This window comes from Mandrillus leucophaeus, unplaced genomic scaffold (genome assembly GCF_000951045.1).
Source record: "Mandrillus leucophaeus isolate KB7577 unplaced genomic scaffold, Mleu.le_1.0 Scaffold1174, whole genome shotgun sequence".
In the NCBI taxonomy this organism is placed as follows: Eukaryota; Metazoa; Chordata; class Mammalia; order Primates; family Cercopithecidae; genus Mandrillus; species Mandrillus leucophaeus.
This window is the reverse complement of record NW_012100032.1, coordinates 457,817-484,475: the sequence shown is the minus strand read 5'-3', so window position 1 is coordinate 484,475 and position 26,659 is coordinate 457,817. Positions and strand designations below refer to the sequence as shown.

The 26,659-nt window shown below is 49.9% G+C and overlaps 1 protein-coding gene across 2 annotated transcripts in view; it reads right to left on the bottom strand.

The window, feature by feature from the left end:
• Window positions 1-26,452, bottom strand: part of RASSF5 (Ras association (RalGDS/AF-6) domain family member 5) — an 88,298-nt gene extending 61,846 nt beyond the window's left edge. For both annotated transcript variants that reach the window (XM_012001072.1, XM_012001079.1), the window contains exon 1: window positions 25,896-26,452. In XM_012001072.1, the coding sequence (XP_011856462.1) occupies window positions 25,896-26,352 (457 nt within the window). In that variant the 5' untranslated portion in view covers window positions 26,353-26,452. The remainder of the gene's footprint in view (window positions 1-25,895) is intronic.
• Window positions 26,453-26,659: the final 207 nt, after the last annotated feature.

Genomic DNA, 26,659 nt, shown 5'->3' with positions numbered 1-26,659 from the left:
GTATTTCCTGGTCCTGGAAATGCCAAGCTCAGGGCTTTTAGGCCAGCAGAGATGAAGTCAGAGCCCCCATGCCTTTCTCCAAACCCAAAAGCAACAGCCTGCAGGCCTGACGTGTTCAGGGATTGGGGAGACCCATGAGATTCCAAAGACAGGGCCACTTTCCACTAGAGCCCGGTGGTTAATTCTCCACAGATCGCAGTTCCCTTAAGGCAGCCCATCACCGGCTGCTGCCAAACCAAACCAAACCAAACCCTATCCTTGGTATTCCACTGTCCTCCACAATCTTCAGCTGGTGCTCAATTTATGTTTTGTTTTTTTTTTTGTTTTTTCTTTTTGAGACAGGGTTTCACTCTGCCACCCAGGCTGAAGTGCAGTGGCGCTATCATGGCTCACTGCAACCTCCACCTCCTGGGCTCAAGCAATCCTCCCACCTGAGTCTCCTGAGTAGCCGGGACTGCAGGCGCCCACCACCACACCTGGCTAATTAAAAAGGGTTTCACCATTTTACCCAGGCTGGTCTCGAGCTCCTGGGCTCAAGTGATTTCCCCACCTCTGCCTCCCAAAGTGCTGGGATTACAGGTGTGAGCCACTGCACCTGGGTAGGTGCTCAGTTTGGATGAGGAAGGAGGGAGGGAAAAGTGAAACTCTGGGTGGAGCACAGCTTCCAGGAAGGAAGGGTTCAGCCCTCCCTGGACAGCTAGTGCCATCTCCTGTGGCAGCAGCATCATCGTCTGGAGCATGGGGACTTCCTCATGCTCTGTGCCAGCCAGAGGGTGAGGAGGAATTAGACAAGAAACCTGGGAAACCCAGGTTCGCTGGGCAGATGGGATGCAGATGTGAAAAGATATCTAACAACAGAGACAGCCCAAAGCAGGGGCCTGGCTGTGGCACAGACTTAGGAAGCTTGCTCAACCAGAGACAGTTGCCAGCCAGAGCAGGTAGGGAGGGCTTCAGGGTGCAGGCAGCTCTGGGGAGCTTCCAGAGGAGATCAGACTCCAGGTAACCCCCATGATCTTATCACAGGGGCCAAGAGGAGGCGTGGGATTCTGTCATCACTAAAGAGAACAAGGATCTCGCCAACAAGACGCAGCAACAGATTAGGGAGCAACATTTGTAGGTTCTAGCTGTAGTTTCTCTGGGAGAAGAGGCATTTCTTGATATTGACATTGCCATCTGTAAAGTCAAATGATCCTTTCCCCTTTCTAACCTTTCCTTCCAACGAGAGCCCCTATCCCTATTCCTAGGGGATGCTTTGAGGAAAGCAAATGTGCTTCCAGGATCTGGAAGAGGGGCCTATGAAAACGTATAGAAGGGGACAACTGTAAAGGGAAACGAAGGAGACAAACCACAATAGGAGCCCCTCTCCCCAGGAGGGAGCCACAACCAGGAGCTGGGAGGGAGGGCCCAGGACCTCACCACCCAGGACCACTGGAACCAAGTATGATGAACCAGGTGACTTAAACAGAAAATTACTGTCTCGCAGTTCTGGAGGCTAGATGAAAATCAAGTGTTGGCGGGACCAGGCCTGCTCTGAAATATGCTGGAGAGTCCTGTGTTGCCTCTTTCTGGCTTCTGATGATTTGCTGGATTCCTCGGTGTGCAGTTGCATGACTCCAGCTTCTGCGTCCATCGTCACTTGGCGTTCTCCCTGTGCTTCTGTCTTCTTGTAAGAATACCAGTCATATGGAATTAGGAGGCCACCCTACTCCAGTGTGACCTCATCTTAATGACACCTGCAACTACCATATTTCCAAATAAGGTTGCATTCTGAGCTACTGGGGGTTAGAACTTTTTTTTTTCTTTTTTGAGACAGGGTCTTACTCTCTCACCCAGGTTGGAGTACAGTGGCATGACCATAGCTCACTGTAACCTCAAACTCCTAGGCTCAAGCCATCCTCCTACCTCAGTGTCCTGAGTAGCTAGGACTACAGGTGCGCGCTACCATGCCCAGCTGATTTTTTTGTTGCTGTTGAAACACAGTCTCTCTATGTTGCCCAGGCTGGTATCAAACTCCTGGCTTCAAGTGATCCTCCCACTTCAGCCTCCCAAAGTGCTGGGATTACAGGCGTGATTCACCATGCCCAGCCTGGGCTTTAGGACTTAAGTATATCATTTTTGGGGAAAGCCCAGTTCAGTCCACAACATGGACCCTCCCTGGGCCATATTAGGAGCACAGAGCCCTTAGGCCCAAACAGATGGCGGTTTCTACTGGAAACCTTCTCCAGAGATCACAGTGGGCTGGCAGGGACGGGGAGGCTAGGGAGTGGTAAACTGAGGCCAAGGTGGCCTGCCTACCTCCACCAGGCGTGCTCCTGAGCTTCACAGTCCCTGAAGGTTACTGCCAAGGTCACCTCAAACATGGCCCACAGGCCATCGTGGCCTGTGCTTGGAGATGGCATTACTTCTTTCCCTTTAGCCCTGAGGAGGTAAAGCCAGCAGGTGGAACTACATAGGAGTTCCACAGCTAGGAGACTTTTTCCAAAATTCAGAAGCTGCAAACCTCCCCTTAATCCCCAGGGCTGCCAGTGTTAGTTTTTGCCCCACCCCACTTGCCAAATGCACACACACACAGAGGCACACACATGCACCCTCTGCCGTGTGGCTGCATAGCCCAAGTGGCTGTTTTCTGAACCAGAAAACGGGTATGTTGATAACTTATTCTGTTGATAAGAAACCCTTAAGGCCCTTTCACCCCAGAGTTGCATGCAAGATACAGAGACAACACAGAACTCTCCACTTGACTCTCCCTGTCTCCAGCTCAGGCCAAGGCGTGGGTGAGGGCGAGGCAGGCACCGAGGTGACTGAGCCCGGATGACAGCAGAGCTACCAGCCTCCCCTGTGGTCAATCCCAGGTCAGTGAACAGCAGCTTCTCACTCTGCATGGACAAAGCAACTTCTGATGCCTGAGGGAAAGCAGGACAACTTCTGAATCCAGGAACCTGTGTCCATTCTCTGAACACTGCTAGGCCTTTTTGAAGAAAGCCAATCTTACAGCAAACCTTAACACCCCCTTCCCCACTCTCCCTGAGGACCAGCGGCCTATGCTATGATGTCATGGAAAGAGATGGACTTTGAAGAAGGCGTGGCCTCCAGGCCCCGCTCAATTAGCTCTGTGACCCTGGGTAAGTTATGAACTTCTCTGAGCATTAATTTTCTCTACCTTAAAATAGGAATCATAGTAGCCAGTTCCTAGGGCTACCATGAGGATTAAATGGGGTTCCTGATGTCAAGAACTACATAGAAGCCCTGGAAGGTGGAGGCTCCCAGTTAAGAGTTAATGATCCATCCCCTACCCTCTCCTTCCACTGCTCTGCTATGTGGATTCCTGAGTCTCACCAGCCTTAACCCTATAGGTATTTCCAAAACAAGCACACAAATCACTTTTAGTTTTAAGATAATTTTGTTCTTAGGCACTACAGGGAAATCTGAAAAAATAATATGCATTGGAAAATTACAATTTACCAAAGTTTTAAAAAGACAGGTATAAAGCTTGTCCTGATCCTCTTGAACAAGTCAGTGGGGACTGTCGCCATCTCATGGTACCTATCTTCACTCCCTTTTCAAGGGGATTCTCCTTTAAGAATCCCCCATTTTTCCACTGGGTGGAGCCTCTGGGCTGGACTAGCTATGGCAGCTCCAAGACCACCCAGAGAGGGTCTCCAGTGCCCTCTGAGCACAGACCATCCCAAACGGCTTTATTGATACCATCAATAAAGTAGTACCTTCTCATTTCCCCACATCCCCTTTAATACTGGAAGTTATTAACTTTGGTTAACAATTTTCTTTCCTGACACTAGAGTGAGATTTTAGAAGTTCAAATGTTGGAGGAGGGGTGAGTAGAAAAGCAGGGAGGAGGGATGTTCCAGGGGGCTGGCAGAGCCTTTCTGCCACATGGGGCAGGGTTACCCCTTGCAGACTCCAAGCAAGTACACCCAGCCACTCCCCACTGCAGGGAGCTGAGCCCTGGGACCTCCAGCCCCCCACACCCTCACCCTGCAGCCTCTACCCTGCCCGCTTCCCCAGCTAGGATACCCCCTCTCAACCTGGCCCCAAGATGTCCCTTCAGACTCAGACTCTCATACAATAGACACAGTTGTTCCCTCTGCAGCCTCACCGCCTGCTCCAGATCTCCTCGGCCACAATTCCTGAATGCGACCCTTTCTGCAGCCCTTTGCTCTGGGCCCTGCTCGAGTTTGGGAGGCCCATTCACTGGCAAGCATTCAGAAAGGGACTACTATGAATTGGTTGAGTGACTAAAGGAAGGAATGGTTCTCTGCCTTTTGCTGAAGTGGAGAGACCAGAGTGCGAGTGCTGATCCAACCCCAGGCCGGGGTCCTAACTCTCTATGAGCCTTGGTTTCCTCATCTGTTAAGTGGAGATGATAGCAGTACAGTTGTTGAGAATTAAATGAGAAAGTTATATAAATAACACCACAATGTTTGCTACATACTAGGAGTTCAATAATATTAGCTCTTCTTTTTACCTCCCTAACATCCAAGTCCATCTGGCCAGTGGCCGCAGCATCAGACATCCTCATCCCGAAAGCCCGTCTGTGCACACCCCATCAGTGCCCACTGACCTTCCTCCAGACCTTCACCTGTAGGTGCATCACGGTCCTAAGGAAAAGGTCTTGATCATCCTCAGAATGTCCATGGCTCCTCTGTGAGCAAGGGAGGCCCCAGGGCTCAACTCCCTGCAGTGGGGAGTGGCTGGGTGTACTTGCTTGGAGTCTGCAAGGGGTAACTCTGCCCCACGTGGCAGAAAGGCTCTGCCGGCCCCCTGGAACATCCCTCCTCCCTGCTTTTCTACTCACCCCTCCTCCAACATTTGAACTTCTAAAATCTCACTCTAGTGTCAGAAAAGAAAATTGTTAACCAAAGTTAATAACTTCCAGTATTAAAGGGGATGTGGGGAAATGAGAAGGTACTAATGAGAAGGTCGTATCAACTTCCTGCAGGAATTCATTCTGAGTGTGTATTTACTCATATCTAAATATATCATCACGAAAATGTTCATCACGCAGTTATTTATGACAACAAAATGCTAGAAATACCCCCACATCCATCTACAAAAGACTAGTTATAATTATATTTTGAAATGGAATACTGTGTAGCCATTACATAAGATGATGCATATTAATATTGGTCAGCATGAAAATATGTCCACAGCATCGATCTAAAAAAGGAAAAAGGTTGCATTTTATGATTTCAGTGATATAAAATCTATACATACTTACACATTATGCAGAGAGATGTCTGGAAGGCAGGTCACGTGTTTGCTTTGAGTGATGGGATTTCAAGTGCTTTTCCTACCTTTATAGTTTCTAAATTGTTTAAATTTTTATAATGAAAATATATTCTTTCCTAATGGAAAAATGCCACAAAAAGGGAACAAAGAAAAATCACGTACCCATACTGTGATGACCTCAGGTACCATTACTCAGAACCCACCATACACCAGGTATTCTACATGCATTAGTTCATGTAATCCATACTATGACTGGGCAATTTGTGTTTCTACCCCAATTTTTAATTTTTATTTTATTGTATTGATTTTTTTGAGGCAGGGTCTCGCTGTGCCACCCGGGCTGAAGTGCAGTGACGTGAACACGGCTCGCTGCAGCCTTGACCTCCCAGGCTCAAGTGATCCTCCCACTGAGTAGCTGGGATTATAGGCACACACCACCACACCTGGCTAATTTTTTTTGAAGGAAAATTTATATTATTTTAATTATTTTTATGTACGGAAAACTCAACAGTGTACATTTAACCCAGTTTAGTGGCAAGTTCTTTAGCCTTTGCCTTTTTGAACTTAGCGATGTGAGTCACAGACTTGGGACCCAGGACATTGCCGCCCCAGTGACGGCAGATCTCATCGCATCTGTCTTTGCAAATGGTCCTGATAGCTTCCACCAGCTTGGCCAAAGCGCCTTCGTCTTCCGAGTTCACCTGTGTGAAGGCGACAGTTGTGCAGGTCTTCCTGTGGACTAGATGGCCCAGTCTTGCCTTCCCCTTGATAATGCAGTAAGGGACCCCCATTTTACGACACAGGGCAGGCAAGAAGACAACCAGCTCGATGGGATCCACGTCGTGTGCAATCACCACCAGCTGAGCTTTCTTGTTCTTCACCAAGGTGGTGACGGTGTTAACTCCTGCTCGAAGGACAGGTGGTCTGTTAGTGGGGACATCCCCTTTGCCAGCAGCTTTCTTCTCGGCCAGGGCCAACGGCTTCTGCTTCTTCTCTCGCTTTTGTTTCTGGTCTGTACTTGTGGGACAGCTTAAGCAGCTGAGTAGCTGTTTGGCATTAACCAGCTGAACTGGTTAATGGCAGGAGTCACTTTCAGCCCCTTATAGAGGATGGCTCTCTGCTGCTGCCACCTGATAGAGCGGGGCCATTTCACAAAGCAGGTGAGGTTTCTTTTGGGCTGGATGTCCTGTCCAATGCCAAAATTCTTAGGCCTTTCTCAAACAGGGATTCACCACTTTCTTGGCCTCCTGCTTCTTCATGACAGCAGGGGCCGGAGCCACCTGCTTCCCCTTGGCCTTCTTTCCTTTCAGCATCTTGGGTGGCGGGAGGAGAGAGCTATTTTTTTAATTTTTTGCAGAGACGAGGTTTCATGTTGCCCAGGCTGCTCTCAAACTCCTGGCCTCAAGTGATCTGCCTGCCTCGGCCTCCCAAAGTGCTGGGATTGCAGATGTGAGCCACTGTGCCTAGCCACTGCTAATTTTTTTAAAATAGACTTTTTTGGAACAATGTTGGTTCACAGTAAAATTGAGCAGGAAATACAGAGAGTTCTTTATATCCTCTGCCCCTACATATGCTGCACAGCTTCCCCTATTATCAGCGTCCCCCACCAGAGTGGTACATTTGTCACAACTGATGAACCTATACCGACACGTCATTATCTCCAGAGTCCATAGTTTATGTTAGGGTTCACTCTTGGTGCTGTAAGTCTATGGCTGTGGACACATGTGTAATGACATACACCCACCATTATAGCCTCAGGCAGAGTAGTTTTGCTGCCCTAAAAACCCGCTGTGCTCCGCCTATTTATCCCTTCTTCCTCTCTAACCCTGGCAACCCCTGATCTTTTAACTGTTTCCGTAGATTTATCTTTTCCAGAATATCATATAGTCGGAATCATAAGATAGGTAGCCAATTTTCAGATCGGCTTTTTCACTTAGTACTATGCATTCACTTAGTATTATTTCCCTGTCTTTTTTTTTTAATTAAAAAAATTGTGGGTACATAGAAGTTGTATATATATTTATGGGGTTCCTTGTCTTTTCATGGCTTGACAACTCATTTCTTCTTATTGGTGAATAATATTCCATTATTTGGATGACCATAGTTTATTCATCTCTTCACTTACCAAAGGACATCTTGGTGGCTTCCAAATTTTGGCAACTCTGAATAAAGTTGCTATAAACAACTTTATTCAGGTTTTTTTGTGGACATAAGTTTTTAACTCATTGGGTCTACTCCTATTTTAGAGATGGGGAAATTGAGACTCGAAGAGTTAAATGACCTTTGGCAGCCTCGTAGCTGGCGAGTGGCAGGGTGGACAGTGAAGATGCATCACGCCTGGCTGCTCTTCAACAGCCCGTTCCTCAGAACCATCCCCTCCACTTACTCCTGGTCCCTACTCTGCACTGCGTGAGGCCAGGGATGGGCTTCATCAGGGATGGGAGTCAGGGTGGTCCAAGGCCAGCAAGAGCCTGGGTTGAAGGAATTTGGGAAAGGAGTGCTTTTTGCTCTGTCCTAGCAGGGAGCAGGGAGAGTGCCCCACCTGAGGTCTCTGTCCTGTCTCTGGAGGGCCTGAGATGTGCCACTTCACAGCTGTCCTCCAAGCTCAACCAAGGCACTCAGCCTTGGAGGCTACCAGCATCCTGGGAGTTTCTGAAGCCACCCATACTGTCTGCCTGCTCTGAACTGGTCCTCCATCCATGACCTCTTTGTCTCTGGAACACCATATCTGGGAGACTTGGAACCACCCAGGCAGCAGCCAAAGGTTCTTGTCCTGAGAGGTCAGCTTTTCAGCCAAGTTCAGGCTCCACAAGACAGCAGGCTCTCAGCCTTCCCCACTCAAAGAGGCCCAGCCTCTGCAAACCCACTCCCTACAAAGCCAAAATGGACACCACGTTCCCAGCACCAACTGCCTCACAGATTGGCACCAGAGCACACCCACTTACCAGCCATACATCAGAAATCCTTACCCAGATGGTGGGATCCGTTGAAACACACTGTTTAACATATGCGATAGAGGTCTTGGAGAATGGGTGGGAAAGATGGAACACTCAGTCGGGAGCTGGGGCATGGAATGAATCTGGACTCTGGAGTCACATGAATCAGAGTTTGAGCCTGAGCCCTCCCTCTAATTGGGTATGAGACACCCGGACAATTAACCTCAGTTAAGTATGGAATTTAGTTAGCCTCAATTTCCTCAACTGCAAATGGCGCTGGTAATATCTTTCTTGCTAGCAAATTTGTTGCCAAAATTAGAGAGTCTGTATGCAAAGCATCCAATGGCACCTGGCATATGGTAGGTGCTCAGTAAATGGCAGCTGTCATTTTCAATGCTGTGAGATGCCTGAGTCCACCCAGCTTCCTGTGGACTCAGCATGTGATGCCAGCCAAAAACCCTCTCAATTTTCAGGTCCCCTTCTAACGTATTAGGGTAAGAAGAATTGTGCAACTTTCCTGCTCCTCTGAGTTCCTCCCACCTGGTCCCACTTCCCTCCAACTTCTGCCTTTAATAGGTCCAGAGGAGTAAAGCAGGGGGCTGTTGGTGAGTGGGAAGGCAGAGAGACTGTGATAGTCAAGCCTGGAGGTCTGCAGCCATTGCCAAAATCAACACGATCTATAAGTTTTTCAAACTCCTGGCTAAACTCCTAGTGAGGCTGGCAGCAAGGGAATGGAAACTCCTCACTCCAAGGGTCAGGCAGCCAGCTCAGGACATCTGTATCCTTATGTTTCCAGGAAGGAGGCGAACCCCAGCCCTCTTGAGACCACTTACTGTAGTTCCTTGATTTAGAGGACAGACCACCTTGGGGGCATTCAGCATCCCGCAGCCCAACCCAGAGGGCCTGGAGGCACACAACTGCTCCCTCCCTCCACACAACCCCAGCCCCAACTCCAACACACACACACACACAGACACACACAGTGCCAGAAAACAAGCCAGGAAGCACACAGGAAAGCTCAATGTAATGGTAAGATGAGTGACCTGGAACTCTAAGGTCAGAGATGGCCAGCCCCTCACGTGGACAGGCAAGATGGGCAGCTGACACCCAGGGGCTGTCATCTCTGTGGGAAAAACCAAGAGGGGATGCGCCTGAGCATGCTCCAGTTTGGCTCAGATGCTGAGTTCCCATGTAAAACAGTGGGTTGGGGTGGAGGGCTTTATGGAAGGAGGCTCCTCCAAGGCCGGCGAGGAGGGAAAGTGCTGGAAACATGGGGTGAAGCTGGGAGCCTCTGCTGAACCGGGGCACAGGCAAGAGAGCCAAAGACCATCCCAAGATCCTGGTCTTTACTCTCTTCCAAAATGACTCTATTATTTTTCTGTGTGGCAGGGCTGGGTGGGGTTGACATACACTTTTGAGCGGCCATTTTGTACTAAAGGGAAAGGCATAAGATCTGCTCAGTTGTTGCTCAGAGACCAAAGCAGATATTAAAATTCTCTCTGGGGCCCTCAAGGTAGCTCACGCCGGTAATCCCAGCACTGTGGGAGGCTGAGGCAGGAGGATTGCTTGAGATCAGAAATTTGGGACCAGCCTGGGCAACAAAACAAAACAATTAAAACAATTGTTTTTTTCTTTTAAAAAAAAAACAAAAAAAACCAGCTCTACAAAACAATTAAAACCTTAGTCTGGGTGGCGGGTGGTGTGTGCCTGTAGACCCAGCTACTCAGGTGGGTGAGGTGAGAGGACGGCTCGAGCCCTGGCAGTTCAAGCTTGTAATGAGCTACGATTGGTCCATTGTACTCCCGCCTGGGGAACAGAGTAAGACCCTGTCTCTAAAAAAAAAAAAAAAATTCTTTCTGGAACCTGGGTCCCAACGTATCAGTGATTTATTCTCCAAGCCACATTCCCAGGTAGGCTGGATGTGTCCCCTGTGCCCTCCTCCCAAACACACCCAGCCTGCCTGGCAGAACTTGGGCACCCCGGCTGGCCCGTAGGGGCACCATCCTGTCTCACGTAGGTGGGTGTGGGTGGGTGTGCCTTTCAGGCAGGCACATTAATCATCCATCTCCAACACAACCACACATCCCTAGGCTGAAAACACCAACAAAAGGAAGGTACTGTGGCCAGGCCAGGCTGGGCGTGTTGAGGTGGGGGTGTCTTGGGAGGAGTGGGCAGAGGAAGAGAGGGCAAGACAGTTCACAACAAGTTCACACAAGATGCAGGAAGTAAGAGGAGTGCCTGCCAGGCACCCAGGACAAGGGGGACAGGCCTGACCCCCGGCACCTTCTCCACATGGCCTGTTCCCACCATTTTGTTCTTTGGGGGTGCTGCAGCTTGAAGCATGTCCCCACTTTCTCTCTCTCTCTCTCTTTCTCTCTCTCTCTCTCTGTGTGTGTGTGTGTGTGTATTATAAATAAATGTAATAGTGTTGAGTCATTTTTAGCAAACTATGCTTCAACTTTAGACTGTATTAACTGACTCCCTGCTAGGACAATGTGAGAGCTCTCCTTCCCATCTCTTCTGCCCCTATCCCTTGATGTTTCCTAATATCATATTACAGGTGCCCGCCACCATGCCTGGCTAATTTTTGCATTTTTAGTAGGGCAGGGTTTTACCTTGTTGGCCAGGCTAGTCTTGAACTCCTGACCTCAGGTGGTCTGCCCACCTCAGTCTCCCAAAGTGCTGGGATTACAGGCGTGAGCCACCACACCTGGCATATATTTTTTAATACATCCAATGTTTATAACGTTTCTATTGTTTTAACCATAGCCCACTGTTGTCTAAAATTAGCTTTACTTTTAAATGAATTCAGTCATCTTACAATAGCTAAACCTTTTTAAATTTCTTAAATTTTAATTCATTTTTGGCTTGACTACATTTTAGGGGGTTCTTTGTAATTTTTATATACATTATGTTTCCCGATGATGCTCTATGCCGCGTTAAGAGATGCACCTCTATTTGACCGACCTTCTTATACCATCGCACTGTGGCCTCATGCAGTACAGCTTGTTGATGACAGTGATGGCAGAGAGAAAATGTGGAGGGCGCAGAAAGAGGTGGGAAAGTCTGCAGGCCCTCGGTGCACATCACAGAGCAGCCCTGAGAATCCCTGCTTGGTCAAGAATGGTAAGAGGCAATCTATTTTGGGAGAAAGTGTAAAAGTAAATGGTTTGGGGCAGGGTGCTGGGGCAAGCAAGCCAAACGGACCTCATTCCTCACGTGCAAGTGAATGTGAGAGATTTGTCACCTGGACCCTCTGACACCATATCGGGAAACGCTCAATTTGCATTTAGGGTATGGCCATGCAGAGAGAAGTGCAAAGACATAGCATAGTTTCTGAACAGGGCAATTAAATTATGTGTGACCATCAGGACACATGTACTCCGAGATACACAGGGAGAGAAGAGGGAACCTTTTTCTATGGTTCCATCTCCCCTCTTTCCACATCCACCCAGTTCCTAACCAGTTGTTCATTTGTGCACGTGTAGCCTGCATTCACTCACCATGTGCTGACTGAGGGCCTCCCATAGCTCACTGTTACAAAGCACAGGCAGTCACAACCAAGACTGTGTGTGACAGGAAGAAGTGTGTGAAAGGATTCGAGAGAGAGAAAGCGAGCTCAGTAAAGAGATATACTGGTTTGATCATCACCACAAAAGAAATCCTATTGCCAGGCACCTTAAGAAAATAAAAAATAATTTAAAACACTGTAGGCAGTTGGGTTTAAGGGAACTCAACAAATAGCAACAAGCCCGTGGTATCCAAAGCCAGTGTGGAGCTGTCAGATACCCTCTCGGCCCCAGGCCTGCTCAGGACGGGCCCCTCCTCTAGGCATGTGTCACTGTGCTCTGGGTGTAAGAGAGACAAAGCAGCAGAGGTCCCCCAGCCCTGGGCTCTGGGCCCTCTCAGCCATCCCTGGGGCCCCTGAGAAGACAGACGGAGGACCCTGAGGAGCTGACAAAGGATTTGGGCTGTAGAGGTGAGGGACACATATGGAAAGAGGAGGGGAGGGTTGCTTTTGTTTGCTTGTGTTTCTGTGTTTAAGGCAGGCAATCATCTCTGAGAAGGGGCAAAGGGCAGCCTAGCTTCTTGTTAGCCTGGAGTATATTTGTGGTAGTATGCCACAGACCCCAAAGATAAGGACAGCCAAATAGGATTGCAAGGAGACCTGGCTGGGCATATGCAAACTGCAGGATGGCAGATGAAGCTGGTATAGAAATACAGATATGAATGCACCGCAGGTATGCCCAGTTCTAGTGCCAGGAGGTCACAGGAGGCCAGGAGCAGACAGGTTCAGTCCATCATGGGACAGCCAGGCTACTACATCCAACTGGTTTTTCCACACCTGCTTTGATGTCACTTGCAGCCATTCAAAATGCCAATCATCAACTGGGCGAAAGCAGGCTTTTTTGCAGTGAGAAGGAAAGTAAATAGATTATGTCAGAGGCCCTCTCTGCTGGAGACACACAAAGGCTTCTTTACAGCTGCATCGCTGCAGCCAGGACCACCAGAGACTTCTGGAGAGACCCAGACCTGTTTCCCGCAGACCCCCCCAGCAGCCTTTTAAAATGACATATGACTTGCTCCTTGGTGACATGCTTGCTTAGCTCCTAAAGATACCCAGTGGGCTAATCTAGCTCTGCCTGTTAATTATGTGATGTAGTAAACTCAATGATAGGAATTTTTCCAGGGAATGTGTTTATGAGTTTATGTCTCTCCTCTACGTTTGCCTGGGCAACCTTCAAATCCCATCTCTCCCACTGAGATGCAGGCAGTCCACCCTGGCCCAGGTACAATGGAGGAGCAGACAACCGTGCTGCAGGCTTGCCCCAGTGACCTACGGGGAGCAGTTCTGAAAAGTCTTCCTGGGAGCACTCAGCACCAGCAGCTCCCAGTGCAGGGCTTTCTATGCACCAAGCATGGTTTCAACTGTTTGACATTTAATCCACCCCACACCAGTTGGGATTTTCTGCACTATCTTATACTTGGAAAAATGGGGCTCAGAGAGGCTAATCTGTAGGAGAAAGGCCCTACAGCCAGAAAGTGGTAACTCCAGGATACTGACTCAAGGCAGCCTGGCTCCAAGCCTGTTTTCTTTTCTCTCTCTCTCTCTTTTTTTTTTTTTTTTTTTTTGAGATGGAGTCTCGCTTTGTCACCCGGGCTGGAGTGCAGTGGCACGATTTTGGCTCACTGCAACCTCTGCCTCCCAGATTCAAGCAATTCTCCTGCCTCAGCTTCCCGAGTAGCTGGGATTACAGGTGCCCATCTCCTTGCCCAGCTAATTTTTCTGTTTTTAGTAGAGACGGGGTTTTGCCATGTTAGCCAGGCTGGTCTTGAACCCCTGACCTCAGATGATCTGCCTGCCTTGGCCTCCCAAAGTGCTGGGATTACAGGCGTGAGCCACTGCACCTGGCCACCAAGCACGTTTTCTTAAATGCCACACTCCAGGCTGCGAGTGAGTTACGATATTCCAGACGTCCACAGTCTGCAGTCCACCTTTCCCATCATCGTGAGCATCCTGTCTTCTGTTGTCAATTAAGCCCAAATGCTAACACAAGTTAAGCAAGCCCATCGCAGCCACAGTGCAGTATGTGCCCTGACCTTAATGCTACCACTTCAGCCCTGATTGATTTTACTTAAATCTATAACTCCTTGGGCTGAATAGCAAAGGAGCAAGGAAATGATTTGTTGAATAATTCTTAGAGAGTAAGGGAGGGGGAAAGAGAGGATGAATACCAACATGCTCGTGAGCATTTAAATTGAGGAACTCGGTGTCCAATTCTCTTCTCAGTGAAGGTCACAGTATGTATTAGGCTATCGATGAGGATAAATTATTCAGGCTGGCTAAGGAATATTTGTCTCCAAATGGGGATTAGGTCTAGTTCAATTAAAATTTCCACTTCTCAAGAGGGAAAGCCTTAATCAGAAAAGTCATATTTTTCATAGTCAAGATCCTATTGTTTTTTAAAACTCTGCTTCCAAAAACAGCCCAGAGATGGCACTTCATTTTAGTCCCATTCCTACGACTTAGTGTGGTGCCCTGCCTAGATCCCCACTGATTCTTGAAAGTATATGAGAGAAGTATAGAGAAAAATGGGGACAGGGGGCCCAAGAAAAGTGTGTATGCCCCAAAGAGTGCCAACCGTTAAAGAGAAGTGGGTTCCAGACCCTGCCAGATGGCAGTGACCTTCAACGGGGGCCTTACTTGTGTGAGCTGTCTCATCTGTGAAACAGAATAATCCCCTTCCCATTCCCACCACACCAGGATCTGGAGGAAATAAATGATAGTGAAGGCAAACAAACGTAAATGCTCTGAGTCTTTAGCAGAGAGTGCTACAGAAATGTAAGATGCTGTGGACAGCATGAGACAGCGGAAGGAATCCAAGGCTGGAAGGCACATGCCCAGGGTTCCTGGTCCTGGCACTGCCACCAGCAGGCTGCCTTTTGTTGGTCCTAGCTTTCTTTCATTGGAAAAGGGGCATGGCATAACCTAAGGTCCTATGATGATTTGGATTGCAGTTGTCTCTGCCTCTTATCTTTCACTCACTGCTATGCCATCCAGTTATCCTTCTTCAAGCAAGGACTGTTCTCACCCTAGTTAGTGCTCAGGAGAGGAATCAGTGGTCTGGCCACTTCCCGAGGCCAGGGCTCCTGTCCAGCTGTGTTCTGCCCAGCAGCCTCCAGCCCCGTGCAGCCTGCACCTTCACTAACTCTGCAGGTAAGAAGCCTTTGCCTGGGAAACGTCACTGCTCCCCAGTCCTCAGAAGGCTGATTCAGCAGCTCAGCAGGGTCTGAAGGGCTACAGGATAGGCAGAATGGAAAACAGTGGCCATCTGAGATACCCATATTCTGCCAGCTCAGTGATCCTGATTAAGACGACTGTTTGGCCCTAATTCTCAGCCAACAAAAAGTTGTTAAAATCCACTACCAACTCAAGGCCTCCGAAACAGGCAGACCATGTCCTTTGGGTCTGGCTGTTCAGCCCATACCAGGCAAGGTGACAGTACCTAAGCCTTTTCTCTGTGGAATCAGGAGGGCCAAGGAGTAGTGCTGAATTCAGCACTAAATAGCAGACTGCCAGAAAGATCCTGTACTCCTTTTCCATGGGAGAGGCCAGGAGCAGAGGCCTCAGAACCCAAGCTCCCCCGACCAGATTGTCTTGGACCTACCCCGAGCCCTCCGGGCCCCGTTGCGGAACCTCTGCAGGATCTGGTGCTTTTTGGAGACCGAGTGGCTCTTCGGGAGCCTGCAGAAGAGCCGCTGGAGCTGAGCAGTGACCGTCCCAAAGCAGGCAGTGGTGGCCTTCTCCTCCTGGCCCTCAGTCATCTCAGCACAGGAGATCAATAGCTTTTCTCCAGGCTTGGCGTCAGGGGTGGAGTGCCGGGTGGGGGAGGGCTCCGGGGAGGGCCCTGGGCCTCGCATGACCCGGACAGTCACCTGGGCCCTCAGGCTCTGGTACACGCACCGACTGACTGACGATCCTTCTCTCTCCGCACTGAGGTCCTTTCCCCTCCACCTCCCCCAATGGAAAACTTTCTATTCCTGGGGCTTTTAGCTTGATAAGATAAAAATGCCCCCACCAAACAGGCTGCAGGGAAGAGCCTGCCCCGAGCCTCACTTCTCAGTCGTGCCTGTGAGTCTGAAAATCAATGTCTCCAAAGTTTCAGACGACAGAAGTGATCGGTTACCTCACACCACGTGCCCAGCCCAGGAGCTCGTTAATGGATTTCTTTGGGGATGGTGGATTACTAATGCTTCACCAGCTGTACAGGCTCCTAAGGGACAAACTGGAGCTAATTCACATCCTCCCGTGCTAAGCCCAGGTGGGGGAAGGGCCCATAAGGAGGTGGTGTTGCTTTAAGAGGGTCAGGCCATTCATTTATCTGAGACTAGATACCTGAGCAGAAGAGGATGCGGGGTGGTGAGAAAAGGTCAGCCTCTCACAAAACGGCAGAAATGTTGTTCTCTTGCCCCAAAACAGTACTCACAGGTGTTCCCTCAGTCTGACTCCTAGAAGCTGCCAAACCCTAGTAGAAAAGTTCTGGGAGGCCCTGTTGCCCAGTCCAAGACAGAAGACTGGTACCAGACAGGCAGCAGAGCCTTCCAGAAAAGCCACTAGAGAGGGGTGCCCCTCCCAGGCTGCCCAGAGATGACAGGACTCACCTGCCAACCACCAGCAGGGACCAGTTTAACAGGAAGGAGGGACACTTGTTCTTTTTTTTTTTTTTTTTGAGGCAGGATCTTGCTCTGTTGCCCAGGTTGGAGTACAATGGTCCAATCATGGCTCACGGCAGCCTCGACCTCCTGGGCTCAAGTGATTCTCTCACCTCCCAGCATGTAGCTGGGGCTACAGGCGGGCACCACCACATCCAGTTAATTTTTATATTTTTTGTAGAGGTGGAGGTCTCACCGTGTTCCCCAGGCTGGTCTTGAACTCCTGGACTCAAGAGATCATCCTGCCTCAGTCTCCCAAAGTGCTGGGATTACAGGTGTGACGCCACCATGCCCAGCAGGGACACCTCTCCCTTAACCAGAGGAAATGCACCTCAGAGGAATCACACACTTGCAGAATCTCTTGTGGAAGATGCACTTACACGTCTGTGCTCAGATGCCACCCTTCCTCAGTGGCAGACTGGTTCTTTCTCCCTAATGCTTCCTCAGGGAGAAGGGAGCTGCCCATAGCCTTTGTTGTGGCCCTCTCTAGTTTACCAAGCAACTTCTGTACCAGAAGAAGGGCATAAGCAAGTCCAGGTCCTGAAATGACACTTGGGACCATCAAGCCAGGGGTGGGAGCCAAGTTCTTTGCCCCGCTGTAACTCTAGTCCTTGCACCCAAGATCTCCAAGAAGGCCCAGGAAGTCCTGCCTGGCTGAGCACAGGCAAAGGCTCATTCCCATCCCTGCCCTCAAAGAAGAGAACATGGGGCTGCTGGGGAAACTTTAAAATGTGAGTCACGGCCAGGCGTCGTGGCTGACACCTGTAATCCCAGTGCTTTTGGAGGCCGAGGCAGGTGGATCATGAGGTCAGGAGGTTGAGACCATCCTGGCTATCACGGTGAATCCCCATCTCTACTAAAAATTCAAAAAAATCAGCCAGGTGTGGTGGCATGCACCTGTAGCACCAGCTACTCAGGAGGCTGAGGCAGGAGAATCACTTGAACCCAGGAGGCAGAGGTTGCGGTGAGCCGAGATCGCGCCACTGCACTCCAGCCTGAGCGATAGAACGAGACTCCATCTCAAAAAAAAAAAAAAAAAAAGAAAGAAAGAAAGAAAAGAAAAAGGCACGTGTAATGTGGGGAAATCCCTTCCGAATGCCCCGTTTGGGCTGCACTTCTCTTTTCTCCTCATCACTGAGCTGTTCTTTGACAGGTTAAGTCATTGGGAAAGACAACAGGAAAGAACTGGCAGAGTCTGGAGATGGGGCTTTCAGAAGCTCTAGGATCTTCACTCCTGACCTTTGGAAAACTAGATAGATTTTTCTACTGTAATGATGGTCTGGGAGGAGAACTACCTAGAGGCAGGGAAATGCCTGCAATGACCTCTTGCTGTCTCTAACATCTAAGTGATGACTCAAGGACCTCCATGCTGGAGGCAAGTCCAGCCAAAGTCTGGCATAATTTGAAGCAACAACCTTCACCATCTTACTTGCTGGGGTACAATATATTATCACCCTATTTTATATGAAAGTTACCTCTAGATGGCTTTTAAAAAACACTCATCACTAGGATAGACATTCATGGACAATATGCTCAACATTTCTCTCAAAACTCTCATGTTACAACTGGAATCTGTTGTTCCAGTTGAATAATAAGACATCTCTGAAGTTTTTTTGTGGGGGGAGGTTAATACCTTCTTCAGATGCAAAAAACCCACATAATTCTTTCAGCAGAAACCACGAAGTCTGCAACTTCCATTCAACTTGGGTAGAAAAAAACAGCCTCCTGCAAATCAGCAAGAAAAATAAGCAATGGTACCTGCTCCCAAATAAGAGATGGACCTGGAGAAATATACAGAGTCAGAGCTGGCTTAGGGGTGGGAGGTTTCCCCAGATGTACTGTTTCTCGTGGGGCCACATCACTGCCTGAGATTAGAGCCAGAGGTCCATTAGGCAACCTCAGATTATTGTCCAGTCCCTATCCATCTCTTCTTCACCCTAGCTGTCTGCTCTAGCATCCAGTCTGTTAATTTCACTTTGGTCCCTGACTAGTCCTGTGTCATGAGCTCTGACAGCTGGGCCATGGCAAGAAGGAGGAACAGAAAAAGATCCTCCACCTGAATTTCCAGGCCCACCCCCTTAACACACTGAGCACCTAGGGGGTGAGGTGGGAACGGGGAGAGACACACTTGTTTCTTTCATCTTAAGATGTGGAAAAACTTCACCCTTTGTCTAAAGATCTCATCATTTACACATGATGACGATCAATTTAGAAACTGATTGTTGAAAACTGGCTTAAGTGGAGCCAATTCTCAATTACCCAGCCCTGGCTGATTCTCTAGCTTCTATATGGCTCACCTTCCTTTTTTTTTCTGTACCTCCCTTTTTGGACATTTCAGCATTCACTGGCAGAAGGGCAGCAGATGAATAAGTAAACTCAACTAACTTGCGTGATCAATGATGTTAGTCTAAGGCAAAATGCCGTGCTGGTTTCTGGTGCTGGTTTTGCTACTAATGATCTGGGTTATCTTAGTGAAGTCATTTGACTTCCCTGAATGCTGTGTTTCCTCATCTACGAGATGGCCCTGATTACATCAGCTCTATCGACCAAACAAGAGAACTGCAATTCTGACAGAGGCAGTGCACATCAAACGGCCTTAGTGACGGCCAAGTGGAACAGAGTTATTTCTGCTCTGACAGTTTCTTTGCCTTCTCAACTCTTCCTGTTCCATATGAATATTCTCATCCTAGCAGGTTCACAGAATGCCAGCTTGTATCTTCAGCAAACACAATGGTAATTCTTTTCCAGTTCTAGCGTCCAGTAGAAACAAAACATAAAAGGATTTTTAAAAAGTAAGAACATCGCTCTTCTTCTTGGCCTGACTTTCATGAAAACCTGGAGTCTGATTTCTTAAAGGTCTATGTAAGCCACGATTTAATTTTCTAGGAGCCCCAGCCAATGGCCACTGCAGACGTCTAAATAAGACCTGCCCCACCCTGGAAATATGTTTGTTCAAAAAACAGGAATGGGGAGCACACAGGATAACATCATCACCTCAGAAGAAGGTGGCACACAGGCCCTCCACTGAAGAATAAACCTTTCACAGGTAAATGTCATACTCAGCCATCCACTCACCTGCTCAGTGCCACACAAAAATGAACAGACTGCTCTTTCCAACATCACCCTCTTGCAGACCCTCAGCACGCACATCTTGCACTCCCCCTCAACCCTCTGCCCCATGCCCTCGAATGGGGCCAGGGCAGTAGTTATAGGTAGGAAAATCCGAAAGAAAATCTGGGACGTGCTACAATTCCCAGGGGTCACCAGACTCCTCAGCCAAAGTGAGGCGTTCTCCCCTGGGAGGCTGGACACATGCTACGACGCCCGGAGGGACCCCACTGCTCTTCCTCCTTCCTCTCCAAAAAGGACAAAAAAAGAGAATCAAACCTCAAAGATTTCCCGATGGGTGCATCTCTCACAAACCTTTGTGTACTCTAGGAACCACAGGCATGCTAGAACAGGCCCCGCATGGCCTTGTGGGCCACTTCAGCCAAAGACCACACCACGGAGAGTTGTTGGGGTCTACCAGGCTCTGCCTGAGTCTCCTCAGCATGGTTATGAGTGCTTCAGAAAAAAACTCAAAAGTCACTTCCCCAGGTCTGAGTCAAGATAGTCTTGACCTCGGGGTGGGGCAACCCATGACTGCTCCCAAGCTCCGACCTTATTTCACTTAAACCAGTGCCCCCAGGGAACCCAGCCTTCTGCCTGGTCTAACATCATCACCTCAGCCTCCTTGCTGCTTCCCCTAAGCCCCAGAACTGGCTCTGTTCCCCTTCCGACCCTGAGATCCAGCCCGGAACACGTGGAGAGAGGCTTGCCAAAACTCTTGGAAAAAAACTGAAAATGACTAAATGCAAAACCATCTCCCCAGTCAGGCCCGGCCTTCCCAGCTGCCGCCAGCCCTTCCCCACCCAGCCTTGGAGAGTCAGATAGAGCCCTGCGGGAGGGGCAGGTGCCCAGAGTCAGCAGAGAGGGAGCGAGACCCTGCAGGGGGGCAGAAAACATCCTGCCACCAGCACAGACCCAGGTCTGCAAGCTTGTGAGAAGGACATTGTACCAGCTGGCGCTGACTGAGCCCCAGGAACATGGTTCCCTCAGAAGGGCTGGGGGTGGGGAGCTTGCATGCTTTGCACACCCACAAATACTCACCCACCCAAGGATACTCACCTTGCCATCTGAGGAATGCGAACAGGAAGGGCCTCTGGTGAGGCCAGAGATGTGTTTACAGGTTCCTCAGCAGCCTTCATAGTAAGCTTGGGCAGGGCAAGAGTGCCAGCAGCTGCCCTCCACGGGGAAACTGAGGGATGAGGGGTGGGTGTGGGAGCCAGAGAGAGCCCTGTGGGAGAACACTGGGGTGCAGGAGCTGGGATCCACCCCTGGCCATCCCATCTCAGGTAACTGCCTCTCACACAGAGGTGCTGGATCTGTAGCCCAAAGTGGAGGAAATGGCTTGAGGGCCTGAGACATCATGACAGCCTTGAAGACCTGTCAGAATGAGGCCCGCCTGAGAGATTCTAACTTTACCACTGTCCCTGGCAAAGCCAGCAAGTAACCTCTGACCAGGTAACTCCCTTTCAACTGAGCTAAGCATCCCTGTATCCCTGTATTCTGACCTCATGGAGCTATTTTGAGCATGAATGTAGCAGCGGGCATGAAAACACTTTAGGCTCTTCAGGGAAAAGACACTATTGACATGCGAAGAATTCTTCTTGTGCCCATTCTCAGACCTGGACTCAGCCTTGCGGCAGCTTCTCCTGAGCTCTGGCCCCAGATCTGCTCACACTTCACAGGAAGTGGCTCCCTGACAGGATAAATTCACTCTCCTACCCAGCAGGGCCCTTGGGACTGGGCTGGGGGCTGTCTTTTCTTTGTTACTCAGGGACTACCTGCCAGGCTTGGCACAGGCTGGCTCGCCCGTAGAACTGGGGAGAGAGGATAGCAGACCAAACCCTCAATGCTGCGAGGAGATGTCAATTCCCTTCCACCTAATAACTCCGCAGGATCAGCAGGCAAACACACACGTTCATTACCAAGTCTAATTAGGCTGGCAGACAAGTGGCATTAATCATTTTTGACTGTACCTGGGATTCAAGCCCCCCACACTCCATAATCAGAAAATTTCATGCTCTGATGAATAGTGGGGAAAATTAAGCGCACATTTAATCCTTTCACTTTCATCTTTTGATAAGACAGGAAGCAGGGAGGAGAGGAAAACCGGGCTGCAGCGTGGGGAGCTCAGAAGGCCTCTTTGAAAGCATTCCAGGTCCTTTCCCTGGCCCCTATCACACACATCCTCCAACAGGACCTTGCCCAAGAAGAAGACCCCAATTAGAGCCAGGGGTAGGAGAGGGCTTGGGAGTGGGGGATTCCCACAATCTTTAACAACAAAATATCCATTTCTGTGCTTCATTTTCTTAAACTCTAAAGCCAAACATGGGGCTAAATCAAGGAAAACACACACCACACACTCAGTGCTGCTGGGTGCACAAATACCTTCCAAGTGCCGAAGGTAAATAAATACAGAAGCCGCCAGAATAACACAGGATGATTTCTGAGAGGCCTGAAATGAAGACCTTTCTCTGCTACAGGAAGAATCAGTGCCAATGTCCTAGGAGCCTTTTTCACAAAGAATGCACAAGGGGGGGATGGGTCTGCAGGATCAGGGGGCTGTCACGCAGGTGCTTCCAGCTGTGCAGAAAGTGCAGAAAGTAGAGTTGAACCCAGCCAATAGTGCAGCAACAAGACTAGAGAGACCGGACTAGAGGCCTTGGGAGACATCAGCTATTCTTAATACGAATAGTCCCGGTGCCCTTCCCTGAGGGCTGCATGGCAGGGCCTTGTATTCACAGCATCATTAAAATCTATCACAGAGTCGGGAGGTTAGAGGGCCTCCCTTTCAACCATGTAATTCCAATCACTTAACACTTCACAGCCCTGAATAACGCCCCCTCTGGAGAGAGACTTGGACTTCAGGAGCAGACAGGTGGTATCCACTGACAATGGTCAAGGTGTGTCTAAGCATCTCCAGGAGGGTTTGAGTAAGGCTTAGGTTTCTCCAAGTGCCAGACCATTCCCTGGTCCAGGATGGCTTACGCAGCCACCAAAATGAGACGAAAGGTAAAAGGCCACCTCCATGTACCTTCTACAGAAGGAAGAGGAAGGGACATCATCTGTAAGGGAAAGTCCCTGAGAACAAAGTCAAAGGGCAGCCAGTGAGTTTCTCTGGTTATTTGCTGTTGACCATTCCCCCGCTAGAATGCTAGAAATGCATTCTCACCATCACCACCACCCCTACCCCAAAACACACACATGTGCTCACACAACCTTTCGTTCTCTCTCTGTCTTTCCACATATCACCACTGGATTTCCTTCTCTATCTCACAACTATGATTTCTTTAATCCTAGAAATTAATATTAACTCTGAACTTCCCTGTTCACAAATCCAGCATTAACCAGAGCTTGGTTACAGACCTTGAAGTGGGGTAAGCTTAGGTTAGATGAACTTCTGCTAAAAAGGCAGACAGACAGTGGGAAGAGTGTTTTCCAAAATGTTTTCCTTACTAAAAGCCCCTTCTGCCAACATGGTTCCCACCCAGTGTCAGCCTCCTGGGCAGACAGATGTCACTCACATTCACATACCCAATGCCCTCCTGCTTGTTTCCAAGGGCAGGGATATTTCATAGCACAAACAAGCCATCATTTTCATCACTCACCACGCAGTGAGACCCAGCTGTGTGCCTGGCACTCTGCTAGGTGCAAGTAACACAAAGACAAGGAGCCAAGGACTTCGTGGCCCCTATGCCAGGCACAGAAGGGTCTCCTCAGCCACAGCAGGACATCAGGTAGGAGTGGCATTTCTACAGAACGCCTAATACCCAAATTTTCTGGGATGCCTATGGCAGTCACCTCCCCACTTAGCTCAGCAACCAGGCAGAGTTTGCAAACTGTACTCACTGCTTCGAAAGGTAATCCTAGGTGTCACGAGCCCAGACTAGTTGTTACAGCTGTTAGATGGGAGGGGACAATAACAATCATATCGAATTAAACATTCGTATTGCATTTTGCTAGGCCCTGTTCCAAGTGCCTTATGTATAATAATCCATTTAATTCTCACATTAACATGCTGAAGTAGGTAATATCATTGTCCCCATTTTTTTTAAACAAGGAAGCAGAACACAGAGACGTCCGGAGGTAACATGGGGACTAAGTGGTAGTCAGGATTCAAACCCAGGGCTCTGGTTCCAGTCTGTACTCTTAACTACTGCATAGTATGATTTTTTAAAGTCCTATTTCTAACACTTGCTTTTCAAAATGAAGATAAAACAAAGCAACCCCACCATGGAATCAGACCCTTCAGCTTGAAGAAAGATGCTCCACGAGTTTGGCCTGCTATGTCTCCACCTGCCAGCCCTCATCTGCATATCAGAACGTTTCTCAACTTTTGCCATCCAGCCATAGGTTCACAGTTAGTTAAATATTAGTCATGACAAACAGAGACTCCTTTTTGTAGCCCCTTGATTCCAGTTTTGCTTTCTTTCCAGTGTTCAGACATCGTTAGTATTAAACCAACTACGTGGGGGGCCATGAGAGCCCAGGAAAGTAAAAAGACCTCACCAAGTCACGCACAAAGTCAGAGGTACTGCCTGGGGGCCTGAGTCTTCCTGCCACTAGAAATGATGTATGACTTAATCAAAGGAGATCGACAATTCTGATGTGACATGATGATCAATTCATTTAATCATGGAGTATCTCACACAGGCACATGCAAATACACACAAAGGTACCATTATCACCAAACCAGAAAAAGAAAATCACAAAACTATGTGCAAAATCTTCAACAAGTGATATAGTCCCCCAAAGTCTAACTACAAACTAGAATGCCAATGAAGCAGATTTCCTGGGATTCCAGCTATGATAAAACTCATTTCACTGAGGCTCCCGGCTCTCTCCCTGTGTGTAGGGGTTGTTGGATGCAGTAAGGGAATCTTGAAAGTGCAAAAGCTGCCGACACACCCAAGGGTAAGTTGCACTCAATTCTACTGCAGTCAAAGGCATTTACCAAAGGACAGCAGCCCCTCTACCCACAACATGTACCTCTACAAACCTTTGCTCCTTCCTTCTTAATTAGCACCTGAACTGGGAGTTCTGGTGGAGGAAACAGCACCACTCACTTGCCCTTCCAATCTTTCCCTTCCAGTTGATCCAGGCTTAGAGTCTGAGCTCTATTTCCCTGCAGCCAGCTGCAGCGGGTAGCACACTGAACAGCCTCCGCTGCAGACTGCAGGCAGAAAAAAGGTAGGGTTTTCCTGATGTGGAAAGCGCTGCTGCTGTCCAACGCTACAGTTGGATGGGAGATGTAAGCCTGCTGTCATGGGGGAAGGGCCTTTGCTGAAAGATGCAAACCACAATCCATTTCCAGAGATGCTTGTTAGAGGCTGTGCCATTGTCTGTGCTTTGGGCTTCAGTTATTTGAAATATCATGTAAACACATGAACACATGGCTGTGGATATCCTCTGCTAAACACGCAAGAGCAAATGCCGGGGAGGGGGTGGACGGTGGACACCTATTAAAGGCATACGCACCCCTAACTGTAGGAGGAGAAAAATAATAAACCCCCAAGAAAAATGAAGATTAGCTCAGAAAATGTATACACTGGGGGCCCAGTGTTTTCTGGCTTTGAGAAGAGCCTGGCTCAGGAGGTGACTGGAGGGGCCTGAGAGCTGTGGAGATGAAGGGACCCTGTCAGGAGTTGAGTAATGTTAGAGCATGACGACTAGGGCAGGAACCCGGGAGGAGGAAGGGGAGGAGGCAGGGCACAGCCAAACATTGGAGCAGAGTCCAAAGGTTTGAGGGGCCAGCGGCGAAAGGCAGGAGGGGGCACGGGTTCAGGGTGACTTCAGGCTCTCTTCAGTCTCACAGCCTGCCTTTATCCGAAGCCTAACAAGGTCTCCTCCCTGTCCCAATAGGTCCCCCTGGAGGAGAGGTCTGAGCCTGGAGGAGAGGTCTGAGCGGACAAACAAGCGTTTTGTCAGTAACCCTAATAAGCAAGGGTCAAACGGTCATCTAACAGCAGTCTCATAACCCACTCCCAAGAACTCACAACAAAACCATGAGGGTGGGTGCACAGGGAGATGACAGAATGACCTTGTCGCTGAGGCCATCACCCACCCACCCCCCACAACCTGCGTGTGAGTGTGTGTGTGTGTGTGTGTGTGTGTGTGTGTATGTGTGTGTGTTTAGGGCCGAGGCATGCACCTGTCAGGAGACAGGTATCTGTTAACTACCGCATAACCATACCTAGGCAGTGGGCAGGCACTAAAGGATACAGGGCAGGGAGCTAAGGAGAAGACTGTTCCCAGGGGTTACCTCCTTATGGTCGGGGCTCCCCTGGAGCCAGAGAGTGTAATGGCCCCTCTCTCCCTGCCCCAGGGCCCTACCAGTCCTTCGCCCCCAGACTGCGGTCTCCCCGCGCGCCCCTCCCCTGCCTTCACACTTACTAGCGCAGCGCAGCGCCTGCCGCAGCACCTCTCGTCCACACAGGTCACACCAGCCGGGGCCGCCCGGCAGCACCAATTCCGCGAAGCAGTGCCCCTCGCCTCGCTCCGCCGGGACTCGGGGATCCTGCTGCTGCTCGAAGATGCTCCTCACGTCGCGGGGTCGGGGCGCTCCAGGCCGCCGCCGCAGTCTCTGCTGCAGACCAGGCCGGAGCGGGCGAGCGGGTCGGGAGGCCCGGGTTGGGGGCTCCAGGTTCCCCCGGGCAGCCCTCCGGGCGCTGCGCCCCTCGTGCGCCCCGGGCGCAGTGGAGAGGGGCGCCGGGACACAGCGGCGCGAGGACCGGTCGGGGGGCGGCGGCGGCGGCTCGGGGCCGCTGAGGCTCTGTAGATAGTGAGGCGGCTCGGGGTCCAAGAGTAGCGGGTACGGGCGCTGCCCGATGGCCGAGGACGCCATGGCCATGCCCGGCTAGTGGCTGCGGCTTTGGCAGCGGCGGCTTTGGCGACTGCGCTACTCCCGAGGCAGCCCGGAGAGAAGGGGCGGCCCCATATCAGCGCGCCTTTAAAGGGACCGCAGCCTGCTGGGCGGGGCGGGGGCGGGGAGAGTCGGAGTGGCAGGAAGAACTACCCAAGGGAACCACCGACTGACCGAGGGGTAGGGTCGGTGCGGGGTGACGTCTGCGCGAGTGTGGATTTGGGGGCGTCACCTGGAGCAGCTGCAGGATTCCGCAGAGGAGCGCCTCTGTACAATACAGTTCAGAGGGCGCATT